The sequence below is a fragment of the Canis lupus genome, chromosome 9 (genome assembly GCF_003254725.2).
Source record: "Canis lupus dingo isolate Sandy chromosome 9, ASM325472v2, whole genome shotgun sequence".
NCBI classification, from domain to species: domain Eukaryota; kingdom Metazoa; phylum Chordata; class Mammalia; order Carnivora; family Canidae; genus Canis; species Canis lupus.
The window spans coordinates 12,363,822-12,384,553 of NC_064251.1; the positions used below are offsets into that span (position 1 = coordinate 12,363,822).

The following is a 20,732-nucleotide window of genomic DNA, read 5'->3' on the forward strand; positions in this document are numbered from 1 at the left end:
ATATATGTTTTTGTTTGTTTTCTTAAAGATTTCATTTACCTATTTGAGAGAGCAAGCCTGAGTGGGGGAAGGGGCGGGGAAAGGGAGAAGCAGACCCAGCTGAGCATAGAGCCCATGTAGGGCTCGATCCCAGGACACTGGGATCATGACCTGAGCCAAGGCAGATGCTTAACTGAGTTACCCAGGCACCCCTGGAAACATGTTTTTATATCAGTTAAATCCTTTCTTGAAATATCTTAAGCAAAAAACCAAACACTAACTAAATAAAAACACAAAAGTTGGAGTAGAAGATGGGGGAATGACAGTTGAGAAAACAGTTAACATCTCCACGTTAATGTTTCTATTGTTTATACATGCTTCCCTATCCTTCTGTTTTAAGCTACCTCTGTTAATTAATTTTAAGTCTCTTATAAATATCACACAGATCTGGCTTTTGACCTAAATTATACATTTTCTTTTACTAGGGGAGATTATTGAATCTATTCCTATCACTACAATATTCTTATTTACACAATTTTTCTTTATGCTGTGATTTTTTTATGTTCCTTTTTTATACAGCTTTTTGTTGTTGTTCCAAACTTCTCTAAAGTTCTGATAGATTGACATAGACACAGTCTTTAATTTCACCAGTGATACTATAAACATTTCACAATTATTTTTAACGTGTACTTCTCTAATAGTCAACAAGCAAAAAACTAATTTCTGTGTCCTATTTTTGTTAAATAATAGCTTAGCACATTTACCTCTTCTCCCATCCATTTTGTTTTTTTTAAATAATCTGATTAATTTGATCCAGTCATTTTCACATTTTTAACTACACATCTCTTCTCTCAAGATATTTTTCTGACATCTGCATTTTATATCATGTACACAATAAACATTTAAATTAAATTCAACTATTAACTAAAAAATTTTAGTTAACTGTGGCATTCAGCACATTTCTCTTTTTATTCTTAATTTTTTGTTTTATTTGATTCAATGTTTTGCTTATCCTTAGGGGGATGAAAGTACATTTAATAGCAATTTTATTTTCAAAAGGAATATCTCAGTGATCTCTCTCTGAGACTTTACACATCCACGAAGGTCAGCTGTTGTCTTTGCACACGAAGGAAAAGTGTGCATATGAGATTATCGAGTCACATTTTGGCCAAACAACAGAACATGTGTCACTCTGCTGTCTTAAGACATTTCGATTTGCAACCAAGGAAACTAAACTGACCTGACCTTTACCCCTTCTCACTCCAGCCTGAAGACTTATAAAACCACTCTCTGTACTGAGGCTCTCTTTGATGGTTTTTATCTGATAGAGGGTGAATCTTCTTAGTCTGTATCCACAGACCTTCCAAAAAGTTCTTTCCTACCTATCTTCCTGTGTGAATTGATTCTGAGCCCCCTTCAGCAATACCGATTGCTGTCTGCTAATTTTCTGTTTTCAGTGGTCGTATCTGATCTCCGCAGTCCTCTGCAGTCTGCAGCATGGTGGTCTGTCCTCCACATCACTAGCTGGGCACCTGTCAGCAGTGGCTCTCCCCTTGCCAGCTGCCACAGGGACGTCAGCTCCGCGGTGGTGTCTCCAGGTTCTTCACACTCTTCACGTGGCAATTACCTCCACTTTCTCTCCATCCTGTTCCTCCTTCCTAGACATTGCATCTCCTGGTAATCTATGGATGAAGCTTTTTGATGCTCTCTTTTGGGGTAAAAGACAGAGCACACTCCTTCCTTTGCTCTGCATGGTTTTGCCACAGACCCCAGGATGGCTCTATACTAACTTGTAAACAGCACATTATTGTTCAGATTTGGTGCTTGAGCAAGAATGCAGGGCCACTGGCTCACTTCCTTCATGTGTCTGCTCGTAGGGCCTCCCACACGGGGCTGCAGCTCTGGCCTGGGACCCCAGGAGCCTCCCGGCCAGTGGAGAGAGGGGTTTCTCTCCACACCTCCTGGCCCAGTTCTGCAGGACTCTGAAGCCAGAGGCCACGTGGGGAAGGAACAAGGAGCTGCAGGTGGAATTACCAGCCACTCACAACATCTACATTACCGAGACTGTCCTGCCAATGCACAGCACTACCAGGATCTTACCCTCTGTTCCCTGCTAGGTTTCTTTGTTTCCAGGACTCAGAACTCTGCGTGAAAGCATAACTAAGGTTTACCTCTTTAAGTTAAAACTTTAAAAAATTACCCATCTTTAAGGAAAATCTATCTGAAATTACATGGTGATTATGAGTGCAAGCCCAGGAGTCAGACTGCATGGGTTTCCTCCCTCCTCCTCCATAAATTACTTAACACTGTGCCTCAGTTCCATCCCCTGAAAAAATAGGGTTAACAGTAACTATATTTTAAAAGCTGTGATGGGTTAATAATAGTGTTAAGGTAATAAATTACTCCATGTAAAGCTCTTAGGACGATATTAGGAGCATAATAAACATTCCACAAATGTTAAAAATTATTACCATTATCTTCTTGGAGTGAATATACCTAAACATTTTATTGAAAAGTCCAGATCATTATGAAGACCCAAAGTGCCAGTGAAGGCAAAATACAGTAAATCCCTTACGTAGACTGGCTGCCCTTTCCGAAGACGGCTGCTGAGTTGCTAAGAATTGGAGCTCTTGTAAAAGTGCTTTTTATCACTCTCTATTCAATCTTAACCTGTGTCAGGCTTGCAGCTGTGACTTCCTGATGCTGGTCAGTGTGCTAACACATGCACCTTGATCTGATTTATTGCCGCTAAAAGCACTGGAACCATTTCTGAAGCAGAAATGGGACTATATGAGGGGGAGAAGGAGAGACTTCCCTCTGTGGTAAACATACATGTGTTGATGCACAGACTTTTGACCTGAAGGGTCCTTAAAGCTAGAAGCTGTTTCCTCCTCATTTATTTCTATATCCCCAGCAACCAGCACAATACCTGGCCCACACAAGAATTGTTTGTTTATCTGTGACTAATTGAATATACTTGTGTGGTTAAGAGCCTTGTTGGATTTTATTTTTAGTTTTTACCTATATTCCAGATAGTTGCCATGATAAGGATAATGCTGTCGATCCTTGTTTTTTAATGTACTCAAGGCAATGGAGAATAATCTGACCTGATCTTGTAATCCTTTCCCTACTCTATATGGTTAATACCAAAAATGAATTTTAATAACTTGAATAATGAAAATACAAACCAGAAAGTCGAAGATACAGCATATATTCCCCAACATGAGGGTTTGTTGTAAATAATTGATTGAACTAGACATAAGCACAATTACTGAACATTAGTAAATGTATGTAAATATATGTAAAATGTATGTAAACATATGTAAAATATTATGAATATTTCCCTTGCAACCCAAGAATTTAAGTAATCAAGAAAGGAGTACTTATATAAATAAGAAAGAGATTCTGCTCTGCATAAGGACAAAGATCCACAGTGGCAGACATCCCGGCCTAGGAAGGAGCAGTGAAATGATGCTCACCTACATTATCGACTATCTGGCTAACTCCATCCTATCTCTAACTCAGCTTCCCTGCAGGAGAAATGTGGGCACTGGACTACACAACTTCTTTCCATAAGTCCTTTCACCGAGCAATTGCACTGTTTAAAACTCCACTCAAGGCAAGAAAATCATGCCTGTAGTAGTTGGAAAATATTACATGATATTTTATGTGTAAAACTGAACACTTTAACTTATTTTAACCTAATTAAAAGAATTATAAGCGAATGCAAAACACTGGAATACTATTTTTGGTGGTTTTGAACTCCAGCAGACTTTATATCTCATCTGTTACAAAGTTACATTAGAGAAATTATAAGCAGGTATTTTAATTCTAGCACATTGTAGAATATACATGCTCAACATCTGTCTTATGAACTTCTTTAGGTGAACAGCACCATCTTTCAGTCTTTGGTGCCTGTTTGGAAAACAAGCAATAGGTTATTTGTAGGAGGCAGGTGTTTCCTTGCTAGTAAAATCATTTAGCCTAACCATTTCCTGATTTAACAGATTAGGACACTCCATCAAACAATGACATGTAGTTTTACTACCTATTATTTGTTTGATGTTCAAAGATCTTAAGAGCAGGCAATAGCCGCTGGAGATCAATAAAAACCATTAGATAATGTGTGTGTGCCTAAATTAGGGACAGCATTTGATGCTAACTGTTTCTCTTACCTCAAAGACAACTTAGGATCCCTCATGCTGCTTTCTTATTGGTGTGAGGAAATAATGTCACTCAGATGGCATTTCCTCCTCAAGCAGATATTCCAAACTAAGTTTTCTACCAAAAGTTATTGAATGTGCACACCTGTAACACTGGCTCACAAACAAAAAACCTATACGACGCATTTAGCTATGGACTTCCACAGTCCAGGACTATGTCAGACCTATGTCAGCTCACTGCGCAGTCAAAAAGGATATTCCCTGAGGGGGGTACGAGACATCCAATCTTCAAGGACTGAAATCACAGCAGGTTTAATAAAGAAAGAAGAACAGATGTCAATTTAAAAGGAAGAGATTGTGGAATTAATTGTAAAACAAAAAGTGACATGCTGAGCAACATTTTCTTCCAGTATAAATAGTGTTAGAACTAGAACATACGAGATGGAAACAATTGCGCTTATTTTTCTTTTTAAGACTGCTAGTATTTTAAACACTTCTTTACACTGAAAACAACAGACTCTAACTAGTTACATTATTAAAAAGCTAAGGCCAACTGATACTTTGTAGAAAGGGAAAAGCTGTAGGTAGGATGCCTAACAAAAAGAATTTAGGTCCCTCCCTAAGTGAAATGGAACAGGAATGGGTGGAAGGTCCAGACAGGGACCAACTGAGCACTGACATGGTTTCTCAAGTGTCTGCCAGGCAGAGGGGCTGACCCAGAAACTTCCATGTCTTTTGTGGCTAAATGGTCAAGAAAAGACAGTGGTAGCAGAAAGACGGTCTCTCCAGCTCTCTAATAGTCCTCAGGAGGGTTTACAGGAGTTTGGGATAGGGACACATTTGTTCACAATTAGTCAATGCAGGCCTTTCTCTTTGCTACCTGCCTCTCTCCCTATCTCACAGGTACCCAGATACCATCTCAGGAAGAGGGCTGACCACAGAGTTTAATGAAGCAGGAGGCCAAGAAGGTGTTCCTTAATGAACAGGAAGCCAGACATCTGCCCAAAGAATGAACAATGGACTAATAAGGACACCCAGAGGATGCCTTATACAGTGAGGATAAGGCTTATAATAACATATATCCTCTTTTTAGTAAGTAAAATATTTATGAAGCTGCGTGGCTCAACAGTAAAAACTAAAAAAAAAAATCTTTATTTCAATGAAAGCAGTATTTCCCTCTCTTGTTCAGATATCATTTTGTAGATATGAAATATATTTAAGACCCTGTATTGAGAGTATATTAAAACAGCAGCAAAACAAAAACAAAAAACAAAAAAACTTTAGCACTAAGAAAATTATAATTTTAAAGGTCATGTATTCAGATCAACATGTCAGTAGAAATATTCACTCTTCCAAATGACAAACATTCTTCCTAGACATTAAGCTCCTGGAAGACAGTATCTGTGCTAATTCATCCTCAATCCTCTCCCCTATCCTTAGCACCTCCTATGATATCCTGCCCAATGAAAGCACTTAATGAATATCTGCTGAGTGACTAAGATGAGATATACAAAGTGTTTTAAGAATGTTGTGCTACAGAGTGCATGGGTGGCTCAGTCGGTTAAGCAATCTGCTCTTGGTGGATTGCTCAGGTGGCTCACAATCAGCTCAGATTGTGAGCTAGCCCCGCGTTGGGCTTTGTCCACACTTAGCACAGAGTCTGCTTGGGACTCTTTCCTCCTCTTCCTCTGCCCCTTACCCTGCTCTCTCTCTCTAAAATAAGTAAATAAATCTTAAAAAAAAAAATAACGTGCTATAGAACTTGTTTAATTTTAATTCGTATTGCGTGATGGGTTAATGTTTTACTCATTTTCCATTAAGTGGGTATTTTACAAATTGATTTGTTTAATATTACAACAGTAAATAATTACAAAAGTAACAATAAAATCTTTGCTATTTCAACTGTTTTACCTTCCATGTCATATAGCAAACAACAAATTCAAAACTGAAGTATAAAAGCCACAAACCTATGGAACTCTGCATTTTATTGCCAAAGGTGTTAAAGTATGTCAATAAAACCCCAGTTATTACTGATAACAGGGATGCCAGCATATGCAGTAGAATTAGTCACTGTTCTAAATGACAAGAAACAATTATTAATGAAATTTTTAAGTAGTAGACAATTCTGTTTTATATTCTTTGATTAAATATTCAGCATTATGACATATATGATACAACAGAATACAAATAGCTCCCATCAATTGTATCATATTTTTAAACTGGTAGAAAAAATATATAATTTCAAAGCATTATTATGTGAGTTTAACACCATAATACTCCTCATGCATTACATAATATACAAGGGGTGCTTTTACATTAATACAGTTCATAACCTAAAGAAGCCATTTATGAGCATGAAAAAATGAAGCAAAATTGGATCACTGGCTAGCTGAAATAAACTTAAGAAATTAATGATTTTTTAAGGCTAGAATGCATGGCTTCATAAAAACCAGCCCTCATTCTCAATTGCCTCATTGGCTACTTTAAATGTCTTACAGTGTCCCACAAAACATATTACCTTTTTCTCATAGGTGCGTTTTAAATGACTTTTCTCCATTTGAAACTTATTTTCTTGATCCTGCAAATAATAAATATTTACTTTTATTTGTACTTAGAGTTGCTACTAGAGTCAATACAATTTGTAATCTAAGGAAATCAATCTACCTGATGACAAACTTTACGAAAGTTTTATATATTGTTATGAGACCCCTACCTGTCCAATCTTCTAAACTACAAATAGAAATAGGAGTAGCTTTATGTGAACGCAGAACACTAAACCTCAGTTATCTGAAGATATTACTACTCTCAAAAGGGCTTACTTTACAGTTTAAGAGAACCTTTCTGGCGCTTAGGACTAGGAGATTACTTAAAAGTAATCAACTAACTCAGTATAGAAATAATACATTTGAAATGATATCATCTGTCAGTCTTTGGCAATTTTTGACCATGAGAGAAAGGGAAAGATCTAGAAGATGTGAGGGAGAAAGAGATAGTATGGAGACTGGTAGAGAGTAATTTAAAGGAAGGAAATTCTAAAATAATAAGAAGGAAATTATTCTAAAATAATAATGTATTTAAATAAGGTTTATTTTTTAAATGAATCTAAAATGACTATTCAATAAAATTATTATCCTTTATTCTCTATATCCCATTAGCAGCTACTTTTGTTAAAATAAATAAAATGAAAAATGATACAATGCAACAAAAGAAACAAATGGCTACTTGCATATCTGTGGGGTTTTTTCTTAATTGACTCTTATTGATAGACACGATCAAGAAAAGGAAAGGTGAGTCTGAGCCACTGCTCTGAATAAACATATAAGACTCACCCTCAGTTGTTGCTTTCTTTGAAGTTCTGATTCCTGGAGCTGCTGTTTTAATTGACAGATGTTCTGTTCTAGTTCTTTCATCATACCAGATGCCTACAAGAATTTTAAGAATAATGAAAAACAGTACCATCCTAGAACTTCTGGTTGAATAATTTACTTTTTTTTCCCCGATTAAACATTTAGTCAGGATTAAAATCATCTATAAATCTGAATGACAGTTTTTTTAGGTTTAAAAATTAATCTTTAAAGGCAAAATATAAATTCTGCACAGTACTTAAGTTACAAAAATATAATACTAATGTAAAGATAACAGGCTTACAGAAAATCTTCTAAATTTTAATTTTAAAAGAAATCCACTGGAATACTTAATTCATGAAATAGCAAGTAACTGACTACCTTAGAATTGTAGCTATAGGATTCTCTTTGTGGAGAGTTTCAGTATCTGACACAAAAGTGTGTGGGTGTCAGTAAGGGTGTCTATGGGCTCCTGTATGTATGTGTATGTGATGACAGGAAAACTAAAGCATGACTAGATTTTAAAATAATAATAATAATGTATATAGTTACCCTAAAAAATGTATTATTAACACAATTGAGCATTTCTACTTGAATTTTTCTGTTTCCTCCTTTAAAAAACTTTGGTAATTAAAAGGATTAACTTATAGTAGAATTTAGTTTATTAAATATATTATGCTCTATATTAGACACATCATTTTCAGTATTTTAAATACCAATAATTCTTAAAATTTCAGTTATTTCAAGAATAAAGCAAAAAAAGAGACTAATTTCAAATGCCAAATTGTTAGCTTCCACATGGCCATCTATGGCTCTGTGCTGAGTCAGGTAAATAACTACTTTGTATGGCTGTATCTACTAGCATATAATACCTTAGAAGTGGAAAGAGCATGCTCCTTTTTCAGAAGGTTTATATCAGCATCATATTTGGTTTGTAATAATTTAATGTTTTGTTCATAGTCATTTACGAGATGATCTTTCTCTTTATGCAGTGTGTTGCGCCTAAAAGCAATGAGAATAAAATATACTTCCAATGCATTTAGAATATCTAAAATGAAATTTTTTAGTGAACCAAAGTCAAATGCATTATCTTTCAATATATCCAGTAAGTATTCACATTTTAATCAACTGTTCTTAAACATTATGCTTCTTATATTAAATGGGACTTTAAAAATTAACAAATGGCAATATTTATGCTAGAAACTGCCCAAGGTTAAATGCACAGGTGTGATTAACTTTATAAATAACTTTTAGAGTTAATATCAGTACTTTACAGCCACACCCGATAGATATCTGACTTTAGACAATACCTTGCCTTTACTTCTTGTAATTCACTACATGTTATCTGGTAACATCTTTCAAGTTCCAATTTTTCTTGAATTAATTTCTGTCTCTGTAAGTTACTGTTCTCCGCTTCTCCAGTCAGCTGCTGGACCCGGGACTCCAGTTCCTTGACCACCTGGTTCTGAAAGAATAGGTCACTGTTAGGAAAGCCTCTGACTGACTTTATAACATTTCTGTATCATTAAGTAGCCTGAAGAAAATATATACCCTATTAGAGATAAGAACACAGAAAATAAATGTATCATAAATCATACTGGTAAAAATTAAACCAACCTCTAATTCAACAAAATCTTTAAAAAAAAAAGAATGCTTTCTCCCATAAGAGTAAGACCATCATGCTCATGTGCTTTTAGCTATTCATTCATTCATTCAAAAAATATTTACTTACTGAATCTGATACTATTCCAGCATCTACGGACAAACCAGTAAGTAAGAGAGATGAAGTCCTTATCCTCACAAAGGTTACATTCTCTTTATGCAACTATAAATGTGTATTTGTTAGGTAAGTACTTGGCAATGTTCTTTAGGCTTCACTTGAAGTTCTAGAAACTTCTTAAAAATTTTATTTTAAAAAGTGATACCTATATTATCACATAAGTATATAAAAATATTTTATCACATAGTTGCAGTATTAGTGAGTGAAACTGTTTCATATTTTTATTTACTTACCATTTTATCAAAAGCAGTGCATTTTCCAAAGTCTTCCAAAATCATCACATAATTAAATCATTCCCCTACTCTATGATGTTTAAGTTACTTTGAATTTTTCATCATTATAAAACTAGATCAAGGTGTTTATGACTAAGTACTTTATCTAAAATTAGGGTAAGCAGGGATCCCTGGGTGGCGCAGCGGTTTGGCGCCTTCCTTTGGCCCAGGGCGTGATCCCGGAGACCCGGGATCGAGTCCCACGTCGGGCTCCCGGTGCATGGAGCCTGCTTCTCCCTCTGCCTGTGTCTCTGCCTCTCTCTCTCTCTCTCTGTGTGTGACTATCATAAATAAAAAAATTAAAAAATTAAAAAAAATAAAATAAAATTAGGGTAAGCAGGCATTAGCTGATAGGACAACTGATTTTCATTTTAACAATTACACTCCCAGTAAGTGTGAGCAATTAGAAAAGGTTAGGATGATGTTCCAATCAATTGGTATCCTTTTATACTCATTCTAAGATAAACATTTAAAATAAAGTTTAAGCATTAAAGAATATTACAACCCTAACATTCTTTATTCATTCCATCCTTTCTTCATTATAATATGAATTTAGATATATAATTTAGGGATCCCTGGGTGGCGCAGCGGTTTGGCGCCTGCCTTTGGCCCAGGGCTCGATCCTGGAGACCCAGGATCAAATCCCACGTCAGGCTCCCGGTGCATGGAGCCTGCTTCTCCCTCTGTCTGTCTCTGCCTCTCTCTCTCTCACTGTGTGCCTATCATAAATAAATAAAAATTAAAAAAAAAAAAGATATATAATTTAAATTTTGGAAGCAACAACTTCTGAATTTGAGAAAGGAAAATAATTACATCTAATGCAAAAACATGGTATATAGGTAGGGTATACAGAAAATACATACAATTCCTAGCCCAGAGTCTGACACACATCAGATGCTCAGATTTCTTCTCCACGGATCCTATTCATTCTGCCTCATTATTAATGATCCCTCGGCTTTGGAAGTTCCTTTTAGAAGACAGTTCAATTTTCCAATACATATCTAAACTCTCCTTGTTTCCTAAATATCGATTGACTGGAAGAAACAAAGAAAAAAATACATCCTTGGCCTTCCAATTTTAAATGGCAGAATAAAAATGATTTTTATTCTCTCTCCTCTTTGGAAATGACCCAAAAGATACAAGATATACTAGAAACAGAAATGAAACTCTGTCTTAATAAATCTTAGGAGAGGAATTTCTAGCTCTGCGTAGGAAGGAGAAGCTTGCTGCAGATCACACTTGCACTGAGAACAACTGAAAAACCCAAAAGACACTAAGAGAAAATCAATTTGAAAGCATGAGAGAACCTCCAAGGCAGCTAGGACTTAAGAGGGCCAGAAAAAAACTTCAGGAAGATGAGACAACATTCCATAAGCTGCTTTTACCTCTGAGGCATTCTGCAGTCTCGGCAAATGAGGATGAGGAAAGGCAGTAGAGCAGGGGGTGGCCTTGGCAGCCAGGACTTGAGGAACCAAGATCCCTGAGAGAAGGGGGGCACTACACAAGCAGTCTTCTCCTTAAGGAATTTGCCAAATTCCTAACATTTACAGGGAAGACAGGTAAGAAACCAAGAAAAAATGTTCTGAAATGCAGACTAGAGTTTTCAGCAGTGTCACTGGTAACATCAGAGACTTTCACCTTCAACTGTGTAGAAGGCCTCACCAGAAGTAGGACTGAATCAGAGTTAAACCAAGGACTACAACCTAGCCTTGAGTTACCTTGGTCCCTGAATGAGTCAAGGGGGAGCTGTCACTACACCAGATGCCTCTCAAAGGTTAGGGTGGCAGCTCTCTGGAGGAAGATACCATCATCCAGAGCATTTATTATCTTTCATACACAATGTCTAGCATTCAATCAGAAAATACCAGGCATGTAAAAAATCAGAATCAAAAGGGAAAAAAAAAAACAGAAATCAACATGTAGAATGGCCTAGATACTGAAATTTAAAAATCTATCAGGAATATGTTACATAACTCAAAATATATGAGGAAGGTCTGCAAAATGAAATGATTACATAGAATTGCAGGAATATTCCAAGAAAGCACAACCCATGGCTGGAGATCTTAGAAAATATCATCAGAACATAGCTATCCAAACTAAGTGGGATGCAAATAATCTGTTGCTTGGTTCAACAATAACTTATATACAAGTTGTGACTATAGCATCTCTGAACATAATGTGGCATGAAAGAATAAACAGGAAAGTCTGGGCTAGGTGAAAAATCACAGAAAGCCACATCAACAGGAAGCAAATTATGACTGAGGTCAATTCAGGGAAATAAACAACAGTATGAGAAGACTTACAATGCCTGTAGAAAGAATAATAAATGCAACAGAACTCACTCATATATACTCCTACAGAGTAAGACAGTTATTCATTTTATTATTTTTTATTATTATTTTATTCTTATTATGTATTTTTAAGGCATTTTCCTAACACTCATGGTATCTTACATAAAATAGACCCAAAGTAAATAAAATAAATTTAAGGGAAAGCATATAGACAAAAATTGAAATACCTTAAGGACAACAATATTTAGGCAAAGTAACCATTTTTTAAACTGAATACAAAGAAATGGAAAGAATATAAATAACAGAAGCCTCAAAATGGGGTAAAAAGTCATGCGGGGAAAAAAGATGCCGTCAAATCATTACTCTGCAGGCTGTGACAGTGTAGAGGGGAATTCCAGGTAGGGAATAATAGGATCAAGGAAGGAACAAGTAACTCTATAGTTAATGACAAAGAGATTACCTTGTGTGCAAAGAATACCTTCCCATATTGTGAATTCAAAGGTGGCGCTCGAAAGAGGGGGCTGCAGTTCCTGAATGGGCATGGCTTATAAGCAGAACTTATAACAGGCATTAGATTAGTAATTAAAGTTCTCAATCATGGGTAAATGGGACAAACTGCATTTGTGGGATACAGAACAAGAGGAGACAGGGAAAACAACTAGCAGGTTACTAGAAGGGTCTTAGAATGAGGCAACAATGGCCTGAACTCAAGTGGTAGCTGTGGAAACAGAAGGGAAGAGAGAAGATCCAAGAAAATGTTTGGAGTAGTAAATAATAGTATGATTAAGTAAAAGACCAAGTAAAGGAGATGATAAATGGCAAGAATTATAAATCTTCCAGGCTCAAAATCTAATATGCCAAGAGTATTATAGCACAGGGAATTAAGAGAAAGCTCAGCAAAGAGTTCTGCTTTGGTAGGAAATAAAAACAGGATTTTCAACAAGTTACATATTAGGCAATTATAAAATAACCAATGGGCCTTCGGTTATGAAACTAATAGAATAAGACACCAGGACTGGAGATACAGATGTTGGAATTTTACACACTAACATTTGAAATCCGATAGGAGCTAAAAATTAGAAAGGGTAACTCAGTAACTATGTAGAGTAGCAAAAAGAGTGACATATTTTATCTTATGTCCTAAATTTATTGAAATATGCCAAAAGATATACAAATTCTAAGTATACGTTTTAATAGCTATTTACAAATTGAAAATATCCATGAGCCACTACAAGATGTAAACATGATCAGCCATTCTGAAGCCTTATTGTCATCCTCTCCACAAAGGCAATCACTACTCTGACTTCCATCACAAAAAAATTAACTTTGGTTTTGTAGAGTTTCCTATAAATGGAATCTTAGAGTACTCTTTTGGGTCAGGCTCCATCATGCATATTGTATATCTAAAAGATTCATCCATGTGATGGGGTATAGTGTAATTAAAACATTTTCATTGCTATATATAGCTCTTCCTTGTGTAAATATACACAAAATAATTTATCCATTTTATTGATGGGTTGTTTTCAGTGTCTGGCTATTAAAAATAATGTATATAGTAACTTTCACAAATATTTTACAGTACATATTTATGCACTGATTTGTTTTGGTTATACTTCCTGTAGTGAATTTGCAAATAATTTGAGTCACAATTGATTGAAAACTATGTCTGCAAAACTCTCTAAGTGAATATTTATTCATCATTGCCAAAAACTGGACATAAACTAGATGTACTTCAATAGATAAATGGATAAACAAACAATGGTACATCCATATAACTGAATGTTATTCAGCAATAAAAAGAAATGAGCTTTTAAGCCACAAAAACACATGAAGAATCCTTAAGTGTATAATTGCTTCGTGAAAGAAATCAGTCTAAAAAGGATACATACTGTATGATTCTAATTACATAACATTTTGAAAAAGACAAAACTATGCAAACAGTAAAAAAAAGATCAGTGGTTCCCAGGGATTCTAGGGAGAAGGGCTAGGGATGCCAAGACTACAGCACAGATGATTTTTTAGAACAGTGAAAATATGTATGACATTATAATGATGGATACATGAGAAGATTTATTTGTCAAAGCACATGGAATTTTAAAGCACAAAAAAAATGAACCCTATGTTATGCAAAGTTAAAAAATCATTTAGAAATTTGGGAATCTCAGAGAAAAATACAGGCTATGACAAGAGTATCTGGTTATATTACAAATATATGAAAAACACTCATTGAAGGGATGGGGGAAAAGTGACAGTCTAAGCAATTTAAAAATGAGTGGAATTTGTAAGACCAAAAGCAAAAAGTAACTGCTCATAAGCACTATACTCAAAGTTGGTTCCTACAGGGGTATGGATTAATAACTCTGATACTGGTATACATGTATACTGGAATTCAACAGTTAGGTAACAATTAAGGAAGGTGGTGGAAGCCAAATTTCCACTGTTGGATTAGGAATTTACAGATACACATTGGGAAAAGGCTAGAACATTGCATGTGGTAATTTATTAGAGGTACAGACATCAGTAAGAAATTATGTTTAGCTTAATATACATACAGACGGTTACATATAGAAATGTTTATAGCAATGCATGTGTACACAGTTTAGTATATGCACATATGCTCTCTTGCTCCATCAGGTAAAAGAAAATAAAAGAAAAGACACCCCATCAATAATGAGCACACCTAGCATACAGATCTTGGTTTCTAATATCTTCTTTACAGTATCCACATTGATGGGGATATGTCAAAGGGGAACAGGAGCCCTGTGAAAGACCTCCCAATGGCTAAAGCTGGAGCAATTTAAGCAAAAAAATGAAGGAATATTGGATTATAACCCAGAGTATAAGATAAATAATATCCATAAGTCCATACTGATATAAATAAAAGATTCAACACATGAATAAATGAGAAAGAAGAGACAAATCTCCCATGCAGAAAAACTTCAAACAATTTATATAGATATTCCATCCTCAAGGATGAAGAGCATAACTCCCTACTTCTTAAGCATGGGCTGCACATAGTAACTTTCTTCCTTGGAGGACAGTATGGAAAGGTAGGAGTAACTTTATGGTGAAAATCCTAACAAACACGACCTCAACCAGGTGATCAAGATTAATATCAAAAGTGATGTCATTGGGGTGCCTAGGTGGCTCAGTCAGCTAAGCGTCCTACTCTTGACTTTGGCTCAGGTCATGATCTTGGGGTCATGAGATCAAGTCCCAAGTTGGGCTCCATGTCCAGCACTGAATCTGCTTGTTCCCATCCCTCCCCGCGATTGCACATGGTCTTATTCTCTTTTCTCTCTCTCAAATAAAATCTTTTCTTTTTAAAGTAATGTCATTAATTTCACATACTACTGATATGATGTGATGAAAACAACATTACACCTGTGGGATCCTACTGCTTCAACCCATAACCCCAGTCTAATCATATGAAAAACATGAGACAAAATCCAATAGAGGAGCATTCTACAACATGCCTGACCCACATTCCTCAAAAATGTTGAGATCATGAAAAACAAGGAAAGTCTGAGAAACTGCCACAACCAAGAGTAAACTAGGGAGATTTAACAACTAAATGTAACGTGACATCCTGCATGAGATCCCGGACAACAGGACATTACATAAAAATTAAGGAAAACTGAATAAACTAGGGAGTTTAGATAATAATACTCAGTACTGATTGATTTGTTGTAACAAGTGGGCCAAAAGAATGGAAGATATTAATAAAGGAAACCAAGTATGGCATATATGGAAACTATGTACTATCTTCTCAAATTTTCTGTAAATTTAATACTGTTTTAAAAAAATTATATCTACTTTTTAAAAATCGTCATTTAACTCAAAATGATGAACTGGGGTTTGGGGGTTTCTTTATAATTATGAGGCTGGGAGAAGAAATGCTGGTGGCAACTACAAAAGGCCATCTCAGAGAGGAGATGAGTTGCTCCATGAATTATCACATGTCCCTACTAACAACAGTTAATAATGGCTAATAAAATACTCAGATGTCTAAGGCCCTTTGATATTCTTTAAGGTTGAGGCTTTTAACCTTGATACAGGTACATGAACACAATTCAGAGTGTCAGGAAATTAGAATGGAAAAGAAAATCTCATTTTAATTCTCACTACTTTAACTGACCTTCAGCATTTCTCTTCACCTAAGAATATAGTCAACAAACCAAAGTAGTATCTAGCAACACCTATGACTAACAGAAATCATAGATATTTGTATAGTCCATCATAGCTGAAGATAATCATAGCTGAAGATAACAATAAATATTGTTTATCTTCATCCTTATTCAAAAGTTACAATGATTATTAGGCCCACTGCTAAATCTTGATATTTATTGCATTAGTTTAGAAACATATATATTACTTTATCATGACTTTGACTTACTAGTATTTCCATAACTGTAATTCAATAAAATCTCTTCTCCTTGTAATCTTAACATTTTATTAAATTTAAAAATATTTTTCTGAGAAGGACTACATAGACTTCACAAGATTGCCAACAGGATCCATTATACAGGAAAAAGTAAAGAATTCCACTAACAGAGCCTAAAATCTCAACAAAGCCATCCACAGACTTCCAGTGTGTCTAAGTGTTGATATGAATAGAGCCCTATATTTTACAGCTGTCACCTTCCCAAGCATCTGGTAATTTTGCTATAATTTTCATATTTATAAGTTCTAATATCTTATTTTAAAAATTCACTGTTTACATGTTTTATGAATTTCACACATGAAAATCCTTGCCAATATCAAAGGACATAAGTCTAATAATCTATATAAGTCATCTGCTTAAAACAAATGGCAATTAAAAAAAACAAGACTCAACAAAAAAAGAAAGAAAGAAAGAAAGAAAGAAAAAAGAAGAGAAAGAAAAGAAAAGAAAGGAAAGGAAAGGAAAAGAAGAAAAGAAAAGAAAAGAAAAGAAAAGAAAAGAAAAGAAAAGAAAAGAAAAGAAAAGAAAAGAAAAAGCCTGAAAGAACAAAACAGAGAAACTAATTCTCAGTGACAGTCCCGTCTTTCATCTTAAGCCATGCCTTGAACTCTATCTTATTTAATTATTAAATCAGGAGCTGCTCAGCAAGATCTGTCTAGTTTTGATGATTCTTAAATTCAATCCTGCTGACAGACTCTGTCCATTTTTCTCTATATTTACTGTTACCTAATGACAAGGTTTGAATGCTAATTTTTAACTTCAACTTTCATTAAAAATAGAATGAAGTTTCCCTGACAATAACCGCTTAGCTCCAAAGCATCACTTTTCTTTACATCCCAAATGTATAAAAACTAAAAATTCCACTGTGAAAAATATTGCTCTTATATTACTTAATAAAATATAACTACATAGTCAACGTTTTAGGCAATCAATATGTTTCACAAATTTCAACTTACAAAATTAAGATGTTTAATTCATGTTTGCAAAAATTTAGCATGCTGAGATGACAAAAATGTATTTCAGATACAAGTTTGGTGTTTGTTCGTGACTTTGAATGCATCGTTATACTGGTTATCCAGAAAATAAATTCTTGATTTTATTTTTTACCCTAATAAACCTGATCCACCTCCAGCATTGCACTGAACAGCATCATCATTTGCCTGCTGATACCTATGTCCATGCCAGCCCCTTTCTTATCTAGAGTATAAAAATTAGCTTCCTAATCGGTCTCCCTGCTCCCATTCTTGGGCCTTACACTTCTTCTCTGCACAGGGCCAGAGAGACATGCTTAAAATATTAGTCAGATGGAATCACCTCCTTGTGCTCAACCCATTAGAAATTCAATACAAATATATTAAAAATTCACTGAATTGTATACACTTTAAAATAATTTTGTAATATATAAATTATACCTCAGTAAAGCTGTTTAAAAAACAAAAACAAAACAACAACCACAACAAACGAAGAATCAGAACCATCTATACAGCTTTGTCTGATTTGTGCCCTATCTGCTTTTCCTGCCACTCCCCCTTCTGCTCCCACTGCTCGGTCTACACTGCCCCCTTGCTGTTATCAGAACATGCCAAACACATCCCAGTGTTAGGATCTTTGCACTGGCTGTTCCTTTTGCCTGAAATGCTGTTCCCAGATAATCACATGGCTCCCTCCAATACTTCCTTGGATCTCTCTGTAAACACCCCACCTTCAGAAAGACTTTCCGTGACTGCCTTACCTGTGGTAGCACCTCTTCTATCCTATCCCCTTACACCAGTGCAGCTCAGCCTATTTTTTTTCTTTTAATTTTGCCCCCTTAATAAGGAGACTCTTTAGATATATTTTCTTTTAATTGTTTCCTACCATGAAATTTTAATACCGCAGACTTACCATTTATAAACTGTGTCCAATGGAGGTTCACAAACCATTATAATATCTAAAGTTTTTTATCCCAACAACCAATCTCACCCTCTTGAGGACAAAATCACCCCCATTTACAAAGTGTGTCTTACATTGAATTCTTTTTCATCAGAGCACTTAACACCTCTGGACATTTATATTTCTTTATTGGCTGTCACTTCCACAAAAATGTGAGCACTGTGGATAGGACTTTTTGGTCACCACTACAGCTCCAAGTATCCACTATAATGCCTGGAATGTTTTTGTAATAGACTATATATGTCTGTTGGGCTTATTATACTTTTGATAGGGAGGAGGGGGTGAGCTTCAGGGTAAAGCGCCCCAGAAACTGTTGTTGCTGAGTTGTGGGAGCTCCTTATATATTCTGGATGTCTATCCTTTACCACATATGTGATGTGTGAATATATGCATTCTGCTTGAAAAAAGAAGAAAACAAGAGGAGGAGGTAGAAGAGGAAGCCACCAGCAAATGAAAATACTGGATGTGAAAAAATATATAATAGCTAAATAAAAGCAGAAGGACACAAAAAGCAGAAGGAATTCTACTAAAGAATTAATTGGTGAGAGTAAGATCTGAACAGGAAACCATCGTAGGAGCAGAGAATAGGAAGGAAATATAAAGAGAGAAAACAAAGAAAAGACCTAAGAGGTAGGAAGGACAGATCTTTTTGGAGGAATAACAGAAATAAATTTCTCTGAACACAGATTTAAAGGGCTCCAATAATGCCAAAAAATTCACATCTAGAGACATCAGAGTGACATTTAAAATTTATAAAAATCAAAGATATGCTGGATGTTCAAAACTACTCGTATCCTCTACTTAAAAACCATTTTAGGCCATGCTTCTTGTCCTGTTTTTCTCTTCATGTTATTCTATCGTCTTTTGGCACCAAACACTGAGGTGAGAAAATCTGAAAGAAGCTTAATATTTTCCCCTTATAAGTGACCTAAGTTTTTGTTGTTTTTCCTTTATTGGGGTGGGTAGTGGGGGGTGGAAAGAGTTACAATCTATAATCTGGCCACTCAAAAGATTCTAAAGAGTCTCAAGGACTTATCAGGATGTGCTCAGCACACTTTGAGAACTGCTGTGGTAAGAAATCTCTTCAGAAAATAATCTTGTGTCTTCTGCTAAGATCCCATGCTTCATAAAGAGGGGTGGGGTGCAGGTGGCAGAAAGATGTTTGTTTTTGGTTGCTAATTTTATCATTAAAAAAGTTTTATTATGGGACATTTCAAACATATATAAAAATAGAAAGAATAGTATGATAAATCCTCTTGTGTCCAGCACCCAAAATCAACATATAGTGGCTTCTGAAACAAACTTTCTAGGAATCCAATGTGTTGAAGTACCACTTGCACCTCCTCTTCCAGAGGCAACCAGTGCGTACGAGTCCTAAGCCCTGGTATCACCCAGTTTGCTTATAGATTTCTACAGCGCTAGTTTAGGATTCGGCTTTCTTGAACAAATCAGTTTCCGTTTACTCACTGCCTTTCTAACTCCAAAAATTTCATTACTGCCAAATGCTATTTGCCCTTCTGAGTTATACCTTTTTCTTTATCCCTTTACTATCATTTTTGTGGGAGGGGATGGAGGCCAACACAATCTTCAAACAAATGTTAACTTCTTGAATTCATCATGTCCTCATTTATATGTCTCTCTTGATTATCATTCTTAAATGTTACATTTTCAAAGATAATATTAAATTAGCTATTGAGCACTTATTATGTAACTTAATTTATGTGTATTAAATTATTAAAAATTTCCAACCATAGGGATGCCTGGGTGGCTCAGTTGGGTATGCCTTCAGCTCAGGTCATGATCCTGGGGTCCTGAGATGGAGCCCTGCATCAGGCCTCTTGCTCAATGGGGAGTCTGCTTCTCCCTCTCCCTCTGCCCCTCCCCCAGTTTGTGTCCATACATGGTCTCTCTCTGGTGCTATCTCTCTCTCAAATAAATAAATAATTTTTTTAAAGATTTTATTTATTCATTCATGAGACACAGAGAGAGAGAGAGAGAGGCAGAGACACAGGCAGAGGGAGAAGCATGCTCCATGCAAGGAGCCCAACACGGGACTCAATCCCAGGACTCCAGGATCACACCCTGGGACAAAGGCAGGAGCCAAACCGCTGAGCCACCCAGGGATCCCCTAAATAAAATCTTTTAAAAATTTTCCAACAACATATATTACGCTGTACTACTGTTATCCTATCCAACAGATGAGGAAAATTACCATGTGAATGAAGAACTTACATGGCACTCAAGCTAGTAAACTGGGATTTGAACCCAAGACCCTAAAGCCCAAATTCCAAATCACTATGGATCCTGCTTCCCATTTCTTTAACCCTGTGAGATAGTCTGTAGAACTGGTCTAGGGATCTCCAAGATAAGCCTAAGTAACCGACTCTTGTTCAAATTCCACAGCTTTAAATTCAAGGAAGTACATGGCCAAGCCAGGCTGGCTGGGGTGAACCATGAGTGGAAAATGAGAACTGTGTTCAAGCCTAGTACATGAGGCTCTACCATTCTGCAAGGTCATATCATATAT

The 20,732-nt window shown here is 35.8% G+C and overlaps 1 protein-coding gene across 9 annotated transcripts in view; it reads right to left on the reverse strand.

Moving 5' to 3' along the window:
* The window catches only part of CEP112 (centrosomal protein 112), a 401,294-nt gene that overhangs the window by 292,830 nt on the left and 87,732 nt on the right, over positions 1–20,732 (reverse strand). For all 9 annotated transcript variants that reach the window (XR_007412846.1, XR_007412847.1, XM_049113963.1 and 6 more), the window contains 4 exons: positions 8,797–8,951; positions 8,359–8,488; positions 7,472–7,564; positions 6,661–6,720 (listed from right to left, as the gene is read on the reverse strand). Coding sequence is in view for 7 of the 9 variants with exons in the window: in XM_049113963.1 (XP_048969920.1) it covers positions 6,661–6,720; positions 7,472–7,564; positions 8,359–8,488; positions 8,797–8,951 (438 nt within the window). In the remaining 2 variants the exon portion in view is untranslated. The remainder of the gene's footprint in view (positions 1–6,660; positions 6,721–7,471; positions 7,565–8,358; positions 8,489–8,796; positions 8,952–20,732) is intronic.